General features: G+C 37.1%; 1 protein-coding gene across 2 annotated transcripts in view; it reads right to left on the bottom strand.

Annotated features, from left to right (window-relative positions):
- Positions 1-724: 724 nt before the first annotated feature.
- Positions 725-18555, bottom strand: part of LOC117400308 (receptor-type tyrosine-protein phosphatase N2-like) — a 277116-nt gene continuing 259285 nt past the window's right edge. Inside the window, exons 20-23 of one of the 2 annotated variants that reach the window (XM_034000071.3) lie at positions 15906-15959; positions 10714-10778; positions 6085-6158; positions 725-3495 (exon numbers count right to left, since the gene is read on the bottom strand). In XM_034000071.3, coding sequence (XP_033855962.1) covers positions 3424-3495; positions 6085-6158; positions 10714-10778; positions 15906-15959 — 265 coding nt within the window. In that variant the 3' untranslated portion in view covers positions 725-3423. Of the gene's footprint in view, positions 3496-6084; positions 6159-10713; positions 10779-11265; positions 11833-15905; positions 15960-18555 lie in introns of those variants that run through there. The other variant, XM_059023311.1, reaches the window with a different exon arrangement.

The raw sequence follows: 18555 nt of genomic DNA, 5'->3' as shown, positions 1-18555 counted from the left end.
GTAATGGAACACTCAATAATGGAACACTCCTCAATTCAGACAGCAATATAGCACAGCACCATATTTATCCTGATGTTGGCTTCATGAATTAGCCAACACAACTGTCACTGTACATGACCAGGATGATCTGGAAACATTGCCTGTTTTTTTATGCAGAACCCCACAATATTGATTACGGCTTACTACTATACATTCATATTACAGTATGCATAACTCATTGGTTAGGGAAACCTGAAGAAGGGCCTGGAACTGGGTCTCCTATGCCCACTCCTTTGAGCAGTGTATTAATTCAGCCTCTGTTGATAATACATAACCATTGGGTGGGTCAGACACTAATGCAAAATGATAATGTCTTTACTGTAGACATACAGAATGAGTCACTATTCTCAATGCAGAAAAAAAGCCCACTGCAGACTTTAAAAAGACTGCTGTTAGTACAGCAAGTACATAAAAAACATTGGAAGGGACCTTCACGCTGCACCATCCGAGCAAGATGTATTGATGACTCTGCACAGACCTGAAGCACAGCATTGTGCCTGTCTGTGGTAATGGACCTTCAGTTACACAGCTGACAAGACAATGGCACTTTACTACATCATTTCAGTTCATTATCACCAGTAATGGAGTCTGAAAGGTTCAGGTAATGTTGAGCAATGACGTCCTGGCAGCAGAATGGAGAATGAACACACCAAAGAGAAAGCCACACATAGAAGAGTCCACTTCATTGCATTATTCACAGCACAAACCAGGACACTTTATTCACAAGGGATTCTTTTTTTTTTTTTTTTTTACATAGGTAGAACAAAATACTTTGTATAATTTGAATCGATATGTACAGATACATAAGCTGAAATTAAAAATAAAAAGAAAATAGCACAGGGGCAGCAGGCCAGTATAATGGTTTGAAAGGCAAAGAAAACAAGAATGTGAAAATATCTCAGTCATCTTTCTTCTCGGCAAGAGAAGATCATGCTGGTTTAACAGTAAGCTTTATCAGGCAATGTCTTTTTTTATACTCATTTTTAATTCAAGAGGCAGCACAATGGCAAAGGATGTGCTTGGTGACCCAATTCTATAAGGAAGCCGCCCTGTAGAGGGGAGGCTCAAGCAATGGCTGGACCTCCAAGGTCTTTACTAACTCAGGGGGAAAAAGAATGCAAAGAATCTTCTGCATATAGAACTCAGGGGAAAAAAAGAATACAAAGAATCTTCTGCATATAGAACTCAGGGGGAAAAAAAGAATACAAAGAATCTTCTGCATATAGAACTCAGGGGGAAAAGAATACAAAGAATCTTCTGCATATAGAACTCAGGGGAAAAAGAATACAAAGAATCTTCTTCATATAGAACTCAGGGGGAAAAGAATACAAAGAATCTTCTGCATATAGAACTCAGGGGAAAAAGAATACAAAGAATCTTCTTCATATAGAACTCGGGGGGAAAAGAATACAAAGAATCTTCTGCATATAGAACTCGGGGGGAGGGGGGAATGCAAAGACTCTTCTGCATATGTAGGATTATAGTTTAAAAGATTATTTTAAGATTGACTGAGGCATTGTCTTGGCTTTAGAATTGTATAAAATGACAAACAATTACCTAAACTCAATTTGTGTGTGTGTGTGTGTGTGTGTGTGTGTGTGTTTTATTTTGCTTTTAATTTGCCCATCCTGTATGATAGTTATTATATATGATGGTTAACCAAGCAATATGAAATTCTAAATAGATTTTGACACTATCGTATGCTTTGATATCTCTTGTGTTGAAAAAGATCTAACCATCCTTAGTATGGTATTAAAAAATACATTAAAAAATGCTTTTATTTTTTAGGGCAAAACCTAACCTCAACAAGTAGTTGCCAGCTGGAATGAAATGTTTTTTGTAACAGTCAGACACAGGTGTAAATGTCAAATCATAAAATGTACATTTAAACAAAGAAAAGCCTCAAATCATGATCACTGAAATGATACTATCCCCTTTCTGGACAGACTTCAAACAGGTCACAGTGCAGCGTCACACTCAGGGATGGGTTTATGTAAATGTTAGGTGAATGCCTCACTACCGTGGGTGGAGGACTAGTCTACAGTTCTTTTAGATAAAAGATTTTCACTCAGTCTATGATCTCAGCAGAAATGAGTCTGGTCATCGTAGTTCATTCCCTGACAGACTGCAGCCAGCATCAAAAACCCAAGCTGGAGTCAAAGCAAGCACAGGTAGCCAATACTACAGAGGCCTGTGATCTACAGTACATTGATCCAGTGCAATAACAGAGAAAGAGCCTCAGTGTTCACTGTGATAGCTCTTTCACTTAATTCAATGCACATGGCACCTTTTTTGTGATTCAATAAAACAATGATCTTTTATTAGTGTGTTCACACAGAGGTTAGGCTTGTTTTAACAACCTAATCACTGGCCTTGCTGAAACTACAGTGACAAAGAAAAGTTACCCCGATCATAACGAATCGCCAACTGGTTACTGTGACAATGGCTTACTTTTACAGTGACCCCAGAAGGCTTTGTCAATGACATAAAAGAATGAAAGCACACATACATAACGATGCAGGAGGCTGCAGCTTCAATAGCCTTATTAAAATAGAGAGTTACATAATGGGAACCAAATTATAATACTTAAAGAACATTTCACAAATTAAAACACAACACCCAGCCAGCTTATAAATCAAAAGCAGGGCACCATGAGCAGTCTTGTGCAGCTCTGAGAACCAAACCGTGACATGGTAAAGCTACATGATCAGTCTTACATTACTAGACTATATACAGACGAAGACTATTCTTTAATTGCTATTAACACCACTTTCTGCAACTGTAGTTAATAATAAATGTAGTAAAACCAAACACTTTGGATTTCTACCAATATTTTTACTGATATCGATTATAATTTAAATAGGTCGGAATAATTAAGCTTTCAAGTGTGGATCAGATCAAGCTTTCATGATGAATTTATTATTATTATTATTATTATTATTATTATTATTATTATTATTATTATTATTATTATTATTATTGGGTTTTAATCACTGCAATGGCAGAATGTTTACGTATTTTATATTAAAAGGCATTAAAAGATGCCTACAGTATGTGTGTTACATCCTCACCATATTGAAATGCCCTGGCCAGAATATAATGGAATTCAATGGGGCCAAGCTCTTGGAAATAGCACTAAAATGCCCTTTTCATTTATTGAACTGATCCACAGCTGGCAGACGTATCTAAACCAATTTTAGCTCGGACAATTTAAAAAAAACAAACAAACATCTGTTGAACCTTTTTGAGTATTTTTTTTTTAAACAGATTACAATAAAAAGATACACAGTTAAGAGATCAGGTTCCGGTTTTTCGTACAACATTGACTGACAGGATACAGAACCTAAAGAAGAATCTTCTGGGAGCCTAAGCAGCTCTGAACTCTCACTGTGGAAGAGCTTTGAGTATCGCGTTCACCTCCTCCGCAACGGCTGTCAATGCAAACTCAAACTGCTCCTGTGGAGGGAGAGAGAGGGCGACATTTCAGCACTGAATCATCGTGTTAGGATGAGTGATTATTATTATTATTATTATTATTATTATTATTATTATTATTATTGGGTTTTAATGTTTACTCCTCAGGATACCAAACAAAAGTGGTAAAGTGGGATCAGCTTGATCTTGTGCAAGAAAGGATGGATGTTCTGTGTCTGAAAGCACATTGCTGACACAAAGAGAAACTAAGCTAGCAAAAACAAAGGTTAGCTTCACACACACACCATTAGGCAAGATATAGAAGACAGGCATTTGACAATGATCTTTCCACGTCTAGCTAGCCAGTTAGGTCTTCGGGTTAGATGTTCAGCAGTTATCTGCCTCTATGCCATGCAATATCACAACATAAAAATACTGTTAGAACACATTCAGACTCTGGGCTTAAGCCAGCTTGTTGAGCCTAATCACCTAGAATTGTCCTATAAAATAACACTCGTTATATTCTAGTAATGATTCAGGCTGTACAACAGGTCCTGTGTACCTATAACATTAACCTAGATGCTAGCAAGTCAAAAGCTGCTTCATGTTTTATCAGTGCAGTAGCTGGAGAAGAAGAAGGTACCAGGGCTCTGTTTTTAGCTTTTCCTCAAACGTATTACGGAGTTATGGCGCCTAACTTCAAAACAGGTGTTTACTATAACAAAATGTTTTGGCCAGCTGTGAGTTTGAGGACTTTAGTTTAGTGCAGTTTAGTGTACACAGTAAAAAGAATGACTTACTGTTCCATAGTGAGGAGACGGCAGGAGTTTAAATAAATAGTTTTACTAAATGGGGCCAGTAGGTGGTGCCAAAACACACAGGCAAGGGAGAAAAGAGGCAAGTTCAGTACGTGACTGATTCAGGGTATAAACCTTCTGGAATTAAATTAAGAATTGCTCTAAATTGTATTCTTGCAAACAGGGATGATATTACCATGAAGGTGCCTTCAAATTAGCACTTTTTTGTACCGTGGCATTAAGTTGATGGGTTTTAAATAGACTTATTTTTTAAATGAATAATCAGTTTGTTAAACTCTGTCGATATTTTATTTTTAAAGTATTACAAATACCAATTCACACAGAAGCTAAACAATACTGTTTAGCTACATGTTAGAGGCCTCGATCCATGTAAAATAGTCAGGCTCGGCAATGCATTCAAAACAACAAGCAAACAACAAAGGAGACATCCAAATGTCTTTAACTTCTTTAACTGCCTTGTTATACTGATTGGCTTGTAAAATAAGAAGGTCAATGCTCCTCCCCAAGGACACTGGGTCAGACAATGAACATTTAATTAAAGGAGGACTTTATAAAACCTGTATGTAAATTCCGGAACACTGGCACACTTTACTCCAGAAATGGAATGGCATTTACAGAGTAACAGAGTCTAATTTTGCCAGAAGACTTGCTGTAATTGACATTTCCAACCTGACTTTTAATCCGCAGTCTTAAATGACTCTGAAGGCCTGTTATTCCTCATTTGTATTCAGCAGTGAGAGTGCATAGTTTGTTTAAACCCATCAAAACAAATTCTCCGGAGAGAGAGTGAGAGAGCGTCCTGCTGGCATGTAATCAGATATTTGAAATTTGCCACGCGTCTGGATGAATGAATTAGGTACTTACAATTTTTTATTTGGTTTTTTAAATGGCCAGGAATTCAAGATGAGTCCAGAATTTGGTGACATCTGAACGGTTTCACAAAGGAATAAGCACTGTTCTAGCTGTGTGCTCCCCCCCCCCCCCCCCCCCCGAAACCTACATACATCAAACACGTATTAATACATTCACACATGTCAAGAAATAAAACAAGTTCTGTGTGCAAGCAACACCAAACCTACTGACTCTACAGGAGACCATTCTGCGTGTTCTTGGCTGTATATGCAAGACCTTGCAAGTGAGCAGCAGTCCTTCTGATTACTGTTTCCAAGGCTGTATTGACTCCTGATTCGAGATTAAACATGGATCTTATTCTACTTCATTATGCTGTTTTGGAGTGCGTTATTGCAGAGACAGGTATTAAAAACATGTAAAAAGATGGCTTTAAAAATCCTTCTCCATTCTCAGTGCCTCTCAAACTGTGTCTTGCAGGGCATACATATGATTCTGCAGGGCTCTTGAGGTAAACAGGAATGGTAAACCATTAACATATTCCTTCAGGCACATTCATGTGCCAGAGACACTATGTTATTATTATTATTTATTTCTTAGCAGACGTTGTTAGGAAGACTTACAACATGTGACGGGAAAACTGTTGTTATTTAGATAGTAAAGTTTTTGTTGTTTGGCTTTTATTTTAATTTTATGAAACAATGCATATAGACGTTTATTACCAGCTATGATTTTAAAAGTTTACAGCATAATTGTTGATAAAAAAGTATCATTAAAAGTCATTAACTTATGGCATATGTGTTAAGGAGATTAGGAGGGAATGTTTTATATTGAAGGCAGGTGCTTTAAACAGACTTTTCTTGGTCAGTCATGCACAGAAATGGAAACCCTCAACGACCTCCCCTTCCACTCCCCCGTCTCGCACAACAATGCATTCGAATCCCAGCAGGTTTAATGACAGTACCTTTGTTTGCACCATGCCTGGTCTTTGGTCCCTCAAGTGCTCCAGTGTAGCAGCAATATCAATCTCTTTAGCTCCTGCAACAAAACCACAAATTAGACTGAGTGTAAAGCACCAGATAATCCAGCCTGCACCTGTCAATCTCCTGCTCTTGAGCACCCCTTGGGCCAGTGCTGCGAGTGGACATGAATACATTCAGACTGGCCATTGGAAATGAATACATTCAGACTGGTCATTGGAAATGAATACATTCAGACTGGCCATTGGACATGAATACATTCAGACTGGCCATTGGACATGAATACATTCAGACTGGCCATTAGAAATGAATACATTCAGACTGGCCATTAGAAATGAATACATTCAGACTGGCCATTGGACATGAATACATTCAGACTGGCCATTAGAAATGAATACATTCAGACTGGCCATTGGACATGAATACATTCAGACTGGCCATTGGAAATGAATACATTCAGACTGGCCATTGGACATGAATACATTCAGACTGGCCATTGGACATGAATACATTCAGACTGGCCATTGGAAATGAATACATTCAGACTGGCCATTGGAAATGAATACTGTACATACATGCATCCCTCCACAGACTGGGCATTCAGCCACAAATAGTTTTTGTAAAAATATATATATATATCCTTCTTATAATGCACCCCCCCCACCCTTTTTTAACAAAACAAGCGCAAGAAAAAAAATTTTTCAATGGAAATTAGCCCTATTAGAACGATCACTTTTACAAAATCTACCCGGATAAAACGATCTCGGTAGTGACTGACACAACTTTCTCCAGTGTCAATGTGTTATTCTCTCAGTGAAAAAAGCCCTTGGTAGGCTAATTCAAAGATAAGGCTGATTCATAGATAACCTATTGCAGTGTGAATCATGTGTGACGTATGCAACCGTTGCCATCTTCACACAAACTGCAACCATGGCAACAGGCGTGAGGAGGTAACAAGATTGAAACTTTTCTCATTGAGAAAAGCACGAAAAATAGGTTTTTCAAGAGAAAGGGCATGTAATTACTGTATTCAGCATGTATGTGTACTTTTTATTTTTTCATTTCTTTACTGTTTTCTTTTAAATATACAGTTTATCAAATGTAGATCAATGTGAAGTTGTCTTGAAAGAACTGCTGTATACTGTATAAAGATGTTCAATTCAATTTGGGTGTTTCTTCATTAATATTTATTGTACTGCACACAGGCAATAAAAATATGCATTATAAATATCATATGGGAGATACTGAAATTGAAGAAGGAATCTAAAAAAAGACCTAGGAGTTTATGTTGACTCAGAAATGTTTTCATCTAGACAATGTGGGGAAGCTATAAAAAAAGGCCAACAAGATGCTCGGATATATTGTAAAAAGTGTTGAATTTAAATCAAGGGAAGTAATGTTAAAACTTTACAATGCATTAGTAAGACCTCATTTAGAATATTGTGTTCAGTTGTGATCACCTCACTACAAAAAGGATATTGCTGCCATAGATAGAGTGCAAAGAAGAGCGACCAGATTTATCCCGGGTTTAAAAGGCATGTCGTATGCAGACAGGCTAAAAGAATCGAATCTATTCAGTCTTGAACAAAGAAGACTACGCGGTGATCTGATTCAAGCATTCAAGATTCTAAAAGGTATTGACAATGTCGACCCAGGGGACTTTTTCAACCTGAAAAATGAAACAAGGACCAGGGGTCACAAATGGAGATTAGATAAAGGGGCATTCAGAACAGAAAATAGGAGGCACTTTTTTTACACAGAGAATTGTGAGGGTCTGGAACCAACTCCCCAGTAATGTTGTTGAAGATGACACCTTGGGATCCTTCAAGAAGCTGCTTGACGAGATTCTGGGATCAATAAGCTACTAACAACCAAACAAGCAAGATGGGCCGAATGGCCTCCTCTCGTTTGTTTTCTTTCTTAAGTTCTTATGTTCTTATGTAATGTGTTTGTGATGCCATTTACTACATAGTAAATGATGTAACAATCTACTATCCCTTTGTATTTAAACCCACAGGCATTATGGCATTGAGTCTATTTATCTTTTCTTTATTCTTCTAAAACTACAAATTGTATGTCATTCATGCTATCTTAATTATTATTTATTTTTTATAAAGTGTTGAACTACTGGTTCCATTTACTTTTGTATTTCTTATGTTTGACAGGTGAATCTGTATTTTGTTACATAATGTTGTACCTGTCTCCTGTATTTTGTTAAATTTGTAGGCAAATTATACCATAGCCACGGTATATATATATATATATATATATATATATATATATATATATATATATATATATATATATATATAAAAATAAATAAATAAAAAACACCATTGCAATTATTATCCCCCAGGAACATCCAACATCCAATAACTTCAATCTCTCTCTCTCTCTCTCTCTCTCTCTCTCTATGTCTCTCTCTCTCTCTCTCTCTATGTCTCTCTCTCTCTCTCTCTCTCTCTTTCTCTCTCTCTCTCTCTCTCTCTCTCTCTCTCTCTGTCTCTTTCTCTCTCTCTCTCTCTCTCTATATATATATATATATATATGAATCTGAAGCTGGCACTCCAGCTCACACACCTCACATGTGTTTAGATGGCACAGTTCCCAGCCACAAAGGCAGCACACTTAGCACCATGGAGTGAAAAGCTGGCACAAGCCCACGCTCTCTACTTAATGAACACTGGTATACCCGTGAAGAAGCCACGTTATCCAGGTCTTGAGCAAATGAGGACTCAACTAGAAGATCTTCCTGCTACGGATGCTGGGCTATGGGCCAAGTGCATTATGGGGCACATGCTTTTTTCTTTTTTTTTTTCGGTGTGTTTTTAAAAAGAGTTATCTTTACAGGAAATAAAAAACCCAACAAAACAAAAAAAACACTCCGAACATTTTAAACTTGTAGTGAATTATTATAGACTTTTGTTTTATAAAGAGATAGTTTGGTTTTAAAATTATGAAAACATTCATAGTTAGGCATGTTTTAAATTTTTCAAAACATCTCATTTCTATTTTTTCTTTTAACACACAATCGTTTGAGCCTTAAATTTACATACATTATTTTGCTGTTCTTGAGGCATTTCTATTCAGTGGGCTTTTGTCAACGTTTTAATAAACTAGACATTGGAGGACAGAATAATTACTAATTTATTTGAGATTCGCTAAAAGAAAAATCTCTTTTCTTCAAGCAAGTACAAGGGAAAGCTGAAGTCCTTAAAGGCCTATTGAAAAAAAAAAGCAAGCAGAAGGCTGGTAATGCAGCTGGGCCCGGTCTCAAAGTGCACTTACACTTTCTTGTTAAGAAGTGTTGGACTCTAAAGTTAGGAGGAACACTCTACAAAAAGCCTTGAGGAAAGAAAAATGGCATTCTTGAGTAATGTACAATTCATTCTTCAAGAAAAGGAAAATAGGGAGAAAGATTGTGTGTCCAGGCTGCAGACCTTTGATCATGTTGATGAGCGCTGGGGCTTCAATCTGGGCCTCAAACTTCTCAGGCCAGACAAAGAGGGGCTAGGCCTAACAGGCTAGGCCGGAATTCCTCTCAGAACAAAACCCTTGGCTGCCTCACAGTTTGATAGCCTGGGAAAAGCCCTGCACAGCAGGGTTAAGATGCCCGCTTTGCCCTTTGATCTTTCATGAAGGCGAGAGCCAAATCACCGGTCAGGAGATTTTAAATTGTGCAGACTATAGGCTGAAGGGGACCAGGTCACGAACAAACAAACAGGTGACCTATCAAAAGGGGGGGGGGGGGGGGCTCTCATTGTTTCTTGGGCTAGTTTCACATGACTTGTTCTGTATTATGCAACACTAAGCCCATAGCTGGAATGGAATTTTACATTGCATCATACAATAGAGTCAATAAATTACATTCTATGTCTTTATGTGATGAAGTCAAACCTTGCTGGTAAACTTTTCCTTATTTATTTTTTTTGCTTAGAGATACATGTTTTGTACTTAAAACACTGTATTTAAAATCATTTTCAATGATTTGTATATTTTAATAAAGGGATAGAAATTGTCCACTCTTCCGAACGGCAGGTGCTGATTATTCTGAACCTTTACATGGCTCATTCTTGAGAAATGGGTTCTGATAATGGAGATATGTCTCTGTACTGCATCTATCTGAACAGCAATACCAGGAGGGGGAAATACCACAGCTGCTGAAAATGCTGATGTGCTCACTCCTCAAAGCACTGGTTCTTGTACAAGCTAAAAGATACAACATGCGGACAATTTTATTTTGCAATTGTACTGTTGACATGGGTCGACATTTTTATAGGTGAAATTAGGCAGCTCATGAAACTTTAGTTTTAAACTAAAACTAAATGTACATACATTAAAAACAGTAATACTATTGGAATTAAAGTCATCCTTACAAATCTACCATTTCAGTTCAGCGTGTAGGAGATGTTTAACTAACAATTCTTTCATTCTATGAGTTCTGACCAGTCTACATTTTTTTATGGCATACACATCCTTTGAACAATCAACTAAAGGCTACATCACTCCCCTAATTTATTGCAAGGCCTTCTAGTGAATGTTGAGGCTTCTGTGTTTCCTTAGCAACAGCACCACACAAGCATTAAGAGAAAGAAAAGCCTGTCGCCTCCCACCTTTAGCCATCTTATTGAGAACCATGTCAATCAGAATGTATGTCCCACTTCTTCCTGCGCCATCACTGCAAATAATGACAAGAAAGCACCATTAGCACTGCCAAAAAAAGACACAAGCCTTTATTTTTAACAGTTTTGTTTAGCAACGAGTGTGTGTGTGTTTCTTCTTTAATCACAACAGACTGCTCGTTTTGAATTTAAATATTAGTGGTTGTTGTCATGCGGTTTCTTGAGCATATACAATAGGCTTGTTTGCTTCGGGTTCACTGGTAGAAGGTGTTGAGATGCGAACATGTGCTCTGTTTCAATGGCTTCAGAAGCTCCAGAATCAGACACAGTCAAGGGTCTCATTTACACTGAATCCCATGTGATGAATACCATGAACAAGCATAATAATAAGTGAACAACATCTCAATTAATAAGATTTTAACTAAAGTATACATTCCAAAAAGGCTATATATATATATATATATATATATATATATATATATATATATATATATATATATATATATATACAGCTCTGGAAAAAATTAGGAGACCACTGCAAAATTATCAGTTTCTCTGGTTTTACTATTTATAGGTATGTGTTTGGGTAAAATGAACATTTTTGTTTTATTCTACAAACTACTGACAACATTTCTCCCAAATTCCAAATAAAAATATTGTCATTTAGAGCATTTATTTGCAGAAAATGACAACTGGTCAAAATAACAAAAAAGATGCAGTGTTGTCAGACCTCGAATAATGCAAAGAAAATAAGTTCATATTCATTTTTAAACAACACAATACTAATGTTTTAACTTAGGAAGAGTTCAGAAATCAATATTTGGTGGAATAACCCTGATTTTCAAGCACAGTTTTCATGCGTCTTGGCATGCTCTCCACCAGTCTTTCACATTGATGTTGGGTGACTTTATGCCACTCCTGGCGCAAAAATTCAAGCAGCTCGGCTTTGTTTGATGGCTTGTGACCATCCATCTTCCTCTTGATCACATTCCAGAGGTTTTCAATGGGGTTCAGGTCTGGAGATTGGGCTGGCCATGACAGAGTCTTGATCTGGTGGTCCTCCATCCACACCTTGATTGACCTGGCTGTGTGGCATGGAGCATTGTCCTGCTGGAAAAACCAATCCTCAGAGTTGGGGAACATTGTCAGAGCAGAAGGAAGCAAGTTTTCTTCCAGGACAACCTTGTACTTGGCTTGATTCATGCGTCCTTCACAAAGACAAATCTGCCCGATTCCAGCCTTGCTGAAGCACCCCCAGATGAGTCCAATTTTCAGCTTTGCCCAACACCTGGTCGTCTAATGGTTAGACGGAGACCTGGAGAGGCCTACAAGCCACAGTGTCTCGCACCCACTGTGAAATGTGGTGGAGGATCGGTGATGATCTGGGTGTGCTTCAGCAAGGCTGGAATCGGGCAGCTTTGGCATGAATCAAGCCAAGTACAAGGTTGTCACCAAATATTGATTTCTGAACTCTTCCTAAGTTAAAACATTAGTATTGTGTTGTTTAAAAATGAATATGAACTTATTTTCTTTGCATTATTCGAGGTCTGACAACACTGCATCTTTTTTGTTATTTTGACCAGTTGTCATTTTCTGCAAATAAATGCTCTAAATGACAATATTTTTATTTGGAATTTGGGAGAAATGTTGTCAGTAGTTTATAGAATAAAACAAAAATGTTCATTTTACCCAAACACATACCTATAAATAGTAAAACCAGAGAAACTGATAATTTTGCAGTGGTCTCTTAATTTTTTCCAGAGCTGTATATACAGTGCCTTGCATTAGTATTCACCCCCCTTGGACTTTTCCACATTTTGTAGTGTTACAACCTGGAATCAAAATGGATTTAATTGGGATTTTTACCATTTGATTTACACAACATACTTAACACTTTGAAGGTGCAAAATATTTTTTATTGTGACACAAAAGTTAATTAAACAAAAAAAGACATTTGTTGGTTGCATAAGTATTCACCCCCCTGAGTGAATACTTGGTAGAAGCACCTTTGGCAGCAATTACAGCTGTGAGTCTTTTTGGGTAAGTCTCTACCAGCTTTGCACATCTGGATCCTGCAATTTTTGCCCATTCTTCTTAGCAAAATTGCTCAAGCTCTGTCAAGTTGGATAGGGACTGTTGGTGAACAGCAATTTTCAAGTCTTGCCACAGATTCTCAATCGGATTGAGGTCTGAGCTTTGACTGGGCCATTCTAAGACATTCAGGTTCTTGTTTTTAAACCACTCCAGTGTAGCTTTGGCTGTGTGTTTAGGGTCATTGTCCTACTGGAAGGTGAACCTCCGCCCCAGTCCCAGGTCTCTTGCAGACTGAAACAGGTTTTCCTCTAGAATTTCCCTGTATTTGGCTCCATCCATCTTGCCCTCAATCCTGACCAGTTTCCCAGTCCCTGCCAATGAAAAGCATCCCCATAACATGATGCTGCCACCACCATGCTTCACCGTGGAGATGGTGTTCTCAGGGTGATGAGCAGTGTTGGCTTTGCGCCACACATAGCGTTTTGCGCTAAGGCCAAAAAGTTCAATTTTGGTCTCATCAGACCAGAGAACCTTTTTCCACATGTTTGCTGTGTCTCCCACATGCCTTCTGGCAAAATCCAAACGGGATTTGATATGGGTTTTTTTCAGCAATTGCTTTCTTCTCGCCACTCTTCCATAAAGCCCTGCTTTGTGGAGCGTCCAGGTTATAGTTGTCCCATGGACGGTTTCTCCCATCTCAGCTGTGGATCTCTCCAGCTTCTTCAGAGTTACCATTGGCCTCTTGGTTGCGTCTCTAATGCCCTCCTTACCTGGTCACTGAGTTTTGGTGGACGGCCTTCTCTAGGCAGAGTCGCGGTTGTGCCATATTCTTTCCATTTTTTAATAATGGATTTAACGATGATCCAGGGGATGTTCAAAGTTTGGGATATTTTTTTATAACCCAACCCTGATTGATGCTTCTCCAGAACTTTATCCCGGACTTGTTTTGATAGCTCCTTGGTCTTCATGGTTCTGTTTCTTTAGATATGCTCTCTGACAAACTCTGGGGCCTTCCAGAAACAGGTGTATTTAATCTGAGATCATGTGACACTTTAATTGCACACAGGTGGACTCCATTCAACTAATTATGTGACTGAATACTTATGCAATCAAGACGTTTCATTTTTTATTTGTAAATAATTTAGAAAAATACATTATGGACTATTTTGTGTAGATCAGTGACAAAAAATCCTAATTAAATCCATTTTAAATCCAGGTTGTAACACCTCAAAATGTGGAAAAGTCCAAGGGGGGTAAATACTTATGAACCTGATGAAGACACGGTAGTGTCGAAACGCGCTGTTTGTTTGCTTTTATAATCATGTTTTTAAATTAATAAAGAGATTTTTTTGATGAAAATAAACAGCAGGAGTTAAATAATTAATCATTTTGAAGCAAGATGACGAGAGTGCGACCATGAATGTCTCTACAGAAACTCTTTTGGTAAGCCATCTAAACTGAAAGGTTGGCTGAAAGAATTTTGAACTTTTGCATTGCCGTAGAGACTCCACTTTCATTACATGTAATTGCCTTATACTGGTCAGGATCTTAGTGCACAAATGAACTTTCTTGTTATATATATATATATATATATATATATATATATATATATATATATATATATTCTTTTTCTTTTTTTCACCACAATACACTAGTATCCTTTAAAAATAAAACGCTTCAATAAAAAGAAATAAAGAAGTAAAATAAACTAGATTTATTTCCAGTTTTGCCAATTCATTGTTGACATGATGTGTTAAGTTAAGCGTCTGTTTGTATTTAAATACTGCAGGAAAAGAATGAAATCCACATCATATTTTAATAATAATATAAGCGTGTTGGTATTGGAGCAAAAAAATTGAGCATTATGCGGACTGTATCTTTGTGCAAACTGCCCAGGACATGTTGGGATTGCAGTTGTATGCATAGCAAAGGATAGCTTGGATAATATAGTAACACAATTACCCCTCCCCTCTCCATCTTTACTAGTTCAAAGATTCAGTTTTAACAAGCAAAAGGCTTTTAAAGATAGGAATTATAAATGCTACAGACTAGAAAACATGCTTTCCAAATGCTGTACACGTAAGAATACGTTCTCAATGTCGCTATGCCTAAAGGAATCAGTTCATTCGTAAAGTGAAGACATCTATGAAGTTGACAGCTGCTGCGGTTAAAACAGCAAGTCACTGTCTTTATTTCCCAGACAGATGCCTCAGTGCATTTCCTAATTTTCTCTGAGCTCTCAGTTCTAACTATTTGCCAATCACAGCCAGTCAACAGGAAATAGTTTGCTTTAAAAAAAAAACAAACAGATTATCATTCATTAGCAGCAAAAGCAGCTCCTGCAAAGCCTCAGAATCTGCTTTATCGTGTTTGAACAGCTACCAGGAGACAGAGGTGATGCTGTCGTGTGTCAGAATACGGACAGGGGAGGATAATTGCAGCTATACAGAATTCTCTGCTAATTTATTTTTTACACATATTTCTGTGTACTACAAAGTCGTGGTGCTATCTTTCAATCCCCATTCTGGACAATTCTCATTAAAAGGCTGATCAATGATAAAGGGATTGACATCAAATCACTTGGTTCAATATCGAGGGAACATCTGACATCCTATTAAGATGCCTGTCTTGGAGTGCTTACAATACAGCCTTCAAATTCTATAGCTTTGCTTTGTTGAAAGCCATCTGTTGTAGAGCATTACAATTTCAACTGGTGTCAAGAGAGTGAGCCTTCTCTTTCATTCTCGATTTTTCTTTAATACTAGTCCAGTCTTTTCTGTTGGCCAATATTCTCTCTCTCTCTCTCTCTCTCTCTCTCTCTCTCTCTCTCTCTCTCTCTCTCTCTCTCTCTCTCTTTTTTAGCCTCTACTCTCCAACAAGTACTAGAACATCCAAAGTCCCACTACTGGCCTCTGCAAAAATGCAACCCACATTTGAATCCAGTATAGTAACAAAATGTGGTTGCTTCATTCTAGCATGGCCACCCTAAAATAAAATGACAACTTCTAAAGCCATGTTGGGCATATAAACACCAGTATAATCACTGACGTGAAATAGCATGGTTATAATATTATCCAATCCATTCAATTGAAATCTCCTTGCTACGAGTACAATTCATCCTCAGTGTAGTTTAATATGGGGTTACTTGCCTGCAGTGGACAATTATTGGACAGGAGCGTCCCCGGTAGCACTTGTTTACTTTCCTGCAACAAAACAAAAGAAACATATCATAAACATTAAAATGTGCCTGAGGAAACTGAAAAAGCACTGGTCTCTTTTAGAAGTCCACAGCTGTATTATACACAATGCTAGCTTGCAGTCAAGCAATACAGTCAGTTATATATACTTCTCAAAAAAGGATATCACAGCTCTTTACACAGTTTAAATTATATTTCAGAAATATTAAAATGCTGGTACTAGGCAGGCAGCTTATATACAAACATGAATTCTTTTGTTTGCTAACATGCTGCAGCAGTGCACTGTGATCTCCTGTGTGTCATCTGCATGGCTGTACACACTGCAGGTTTCATCATTAACACTTCTCATAATGTGATATACTTGGTTAAGGTCTATGGGATTGAAATGTGTGGTTAACTGGATGTTTCCAGAGATCAATTATACTAGGCTAAACCCTCTAAGATAGTGCTTGTGAAATAATAATAATAATAATAATAATAATAATAATAATAATAATAATAATAATAATAATAATAATAATAATAATAATACAAAATAAAACATAAATGAAGAATGTTAATAATGTCTTTGTTTTGTTCTTTTACCAAGGAAAAGTTAGAAGCAATTTTGTTTTTTTCAAATTCTTTTTTTTTTTTTACTGGTAACCTACTATATATTTAACAATATTTTTCTGTAGTTCATTTTACAGACTTTATTAACTGTGTACATATATATATATATATATATATATATATATATGTACACAGTTATGAATAAAATTGTAAAATTGTACAAATGATATATCCTATAATCCTACTGACATAGAGGCACTAACTCGGACACTTATTAATAAAGTAATCAATTAACAATGTTTCCAGAAAGCATATGAGAAGCATTAATTAAGAAGGGGAGCAATTAGTAATACAAACCAGCCCTTTAATTCATTGTAAACAAAAAAGGGAACCCGTCATGCAAACCATTAGCAAGCAAAGGTCAAAGTTCATTAGAGGCTGTGAAATGGGGGCTTCCCACATTGTCCCTGCTGCAGATTCACAGTTTCCAATGATCACTTTTGTGACTATGCAACTGGGCTCATATTACTAGCTGCAACATCACAAAAATGACACTGGCAACCGCTAATTAGCTGGCAAAAAAATAAAAGGGTGTGTTCATTGGAATGTGAGTAGTAGGGTTAGTAAACACTGCGGCACACAGCAAGAAAAGGAAAGCGTGGGTTATATTTAAAAAAAACCCTTACATACAGTGCTGTTTATCTTTAACAAGTAGTGGCGTTCCCAAAAATATAGCGTTACTCCTCCCCACATGTTGCTACAACTGTTTAAATAACATACCTGTCATTTTTCTTTTCATTGTTAACATTCTGACAACTTTTTACACTAAAACTTTAAAGTCTGTTTCAAAGCTCTTTTCAAAAAGCACTAACAGTGTCAGGATAATTGCCCACATTGCCAAACAGATAACACAGCAAAAACCATCCATGATGTGGTACGGAACTGAAAATATATATATATATATTAATTTTTTTTAATCGCTCTTTCTGCAGTGATTGTAGAAGACAGATCTCAAACCACAGTGCACTAGAGTGGCCATTTTGAAAAAAGAGCTTTGAAACAGATTCGAGGTATATTATTTAAACAGTTGTAGCAACACATGGGGATGTATAATGCTATATTTTTTCTGAACCCCGCCACTTACTCTTTAAGCTTTGTGATCTTTCTTTAAAGTGTACAGTTTGCTCCCTAGGCTTAAGAAAATGTTTAATTAGACTGACAAGCTAGTCCAAAGCCAAAATATTTAACCATCTCTCTTCTCTAGCTGGGCATTATACACAATTATATTCCCATTATACACAATTATATTCCCTTTATACACAATTATATTCCCATTCCATAACATTAATTCTACTATCTTGCTGCACACGTTTCTGACATAGAATGTAACAGTCATCGATGTCAGCTTATAACATGATGTAGCAACAGAATATACTGCTGCAAAAATATACAGAATCACACTTTCAAATTCTTATAAACTATGCCTGTACTGTCCAAAAATATACATACTGGACACTATTTATAGATTTCATGAGGAATGATCAACAGTCTTATTTATATATTGCATTTGCCACATTTATTAAGACTGAAGCAGAAGTGACTGAAAATAAGAGGCTTAGCAGCATACAGTCCTTCCTTCCCCATGTAACCCTCTGCCATTACGTTAATTATAATGACAGTGGTCTTTTAGCACTAGAGGGGTTAACCTGCCGAAGCCACACTGACCTACCCAATGCAAGGGCCTGGTACGTACAATGTACTGCTTTACTTGCTGTACAGCTACAGGAGGTTGTATTATTTTAATACAATTGAAGCTCACATACTTTTTTGCCTTCCGATTTGTTGCATCTCACACACTATCATTTTGATCTCCATTAAAAGCTGTATTTGAATTTGCACACTAAGACAGAGCAGATGCTAAGTTGCTGGATTTTCCATGACAGAGGATTTAGATAGGGATTGATTATTTTTAATTGGAAAGTATCAACATTGACATTAAAAACCCAGACACAGTTAACCAGAGACAGCAGGGTTGCTTATTTAAAACAGT

The sequence above is a fragment of the Acipenser ruthenus genome, chromosome 4 (genome assembly GCF_902713425.1).
Source record: "Acipenser ruthenus chromosome 4, fAciRut3.2 maternal haplotype, whole genome shotgun sequence".
NCBI lineage: Eukaryota > Metazoa > Chordata > Actinopteri > Acipenseriformes > Acipenseridae > Acipenser > Acipenser ruthenus.
Note: the sequence above shows the minus strand (reverse complement) of the source record. Positions and strands in the feature narration are given on the sequence as shown.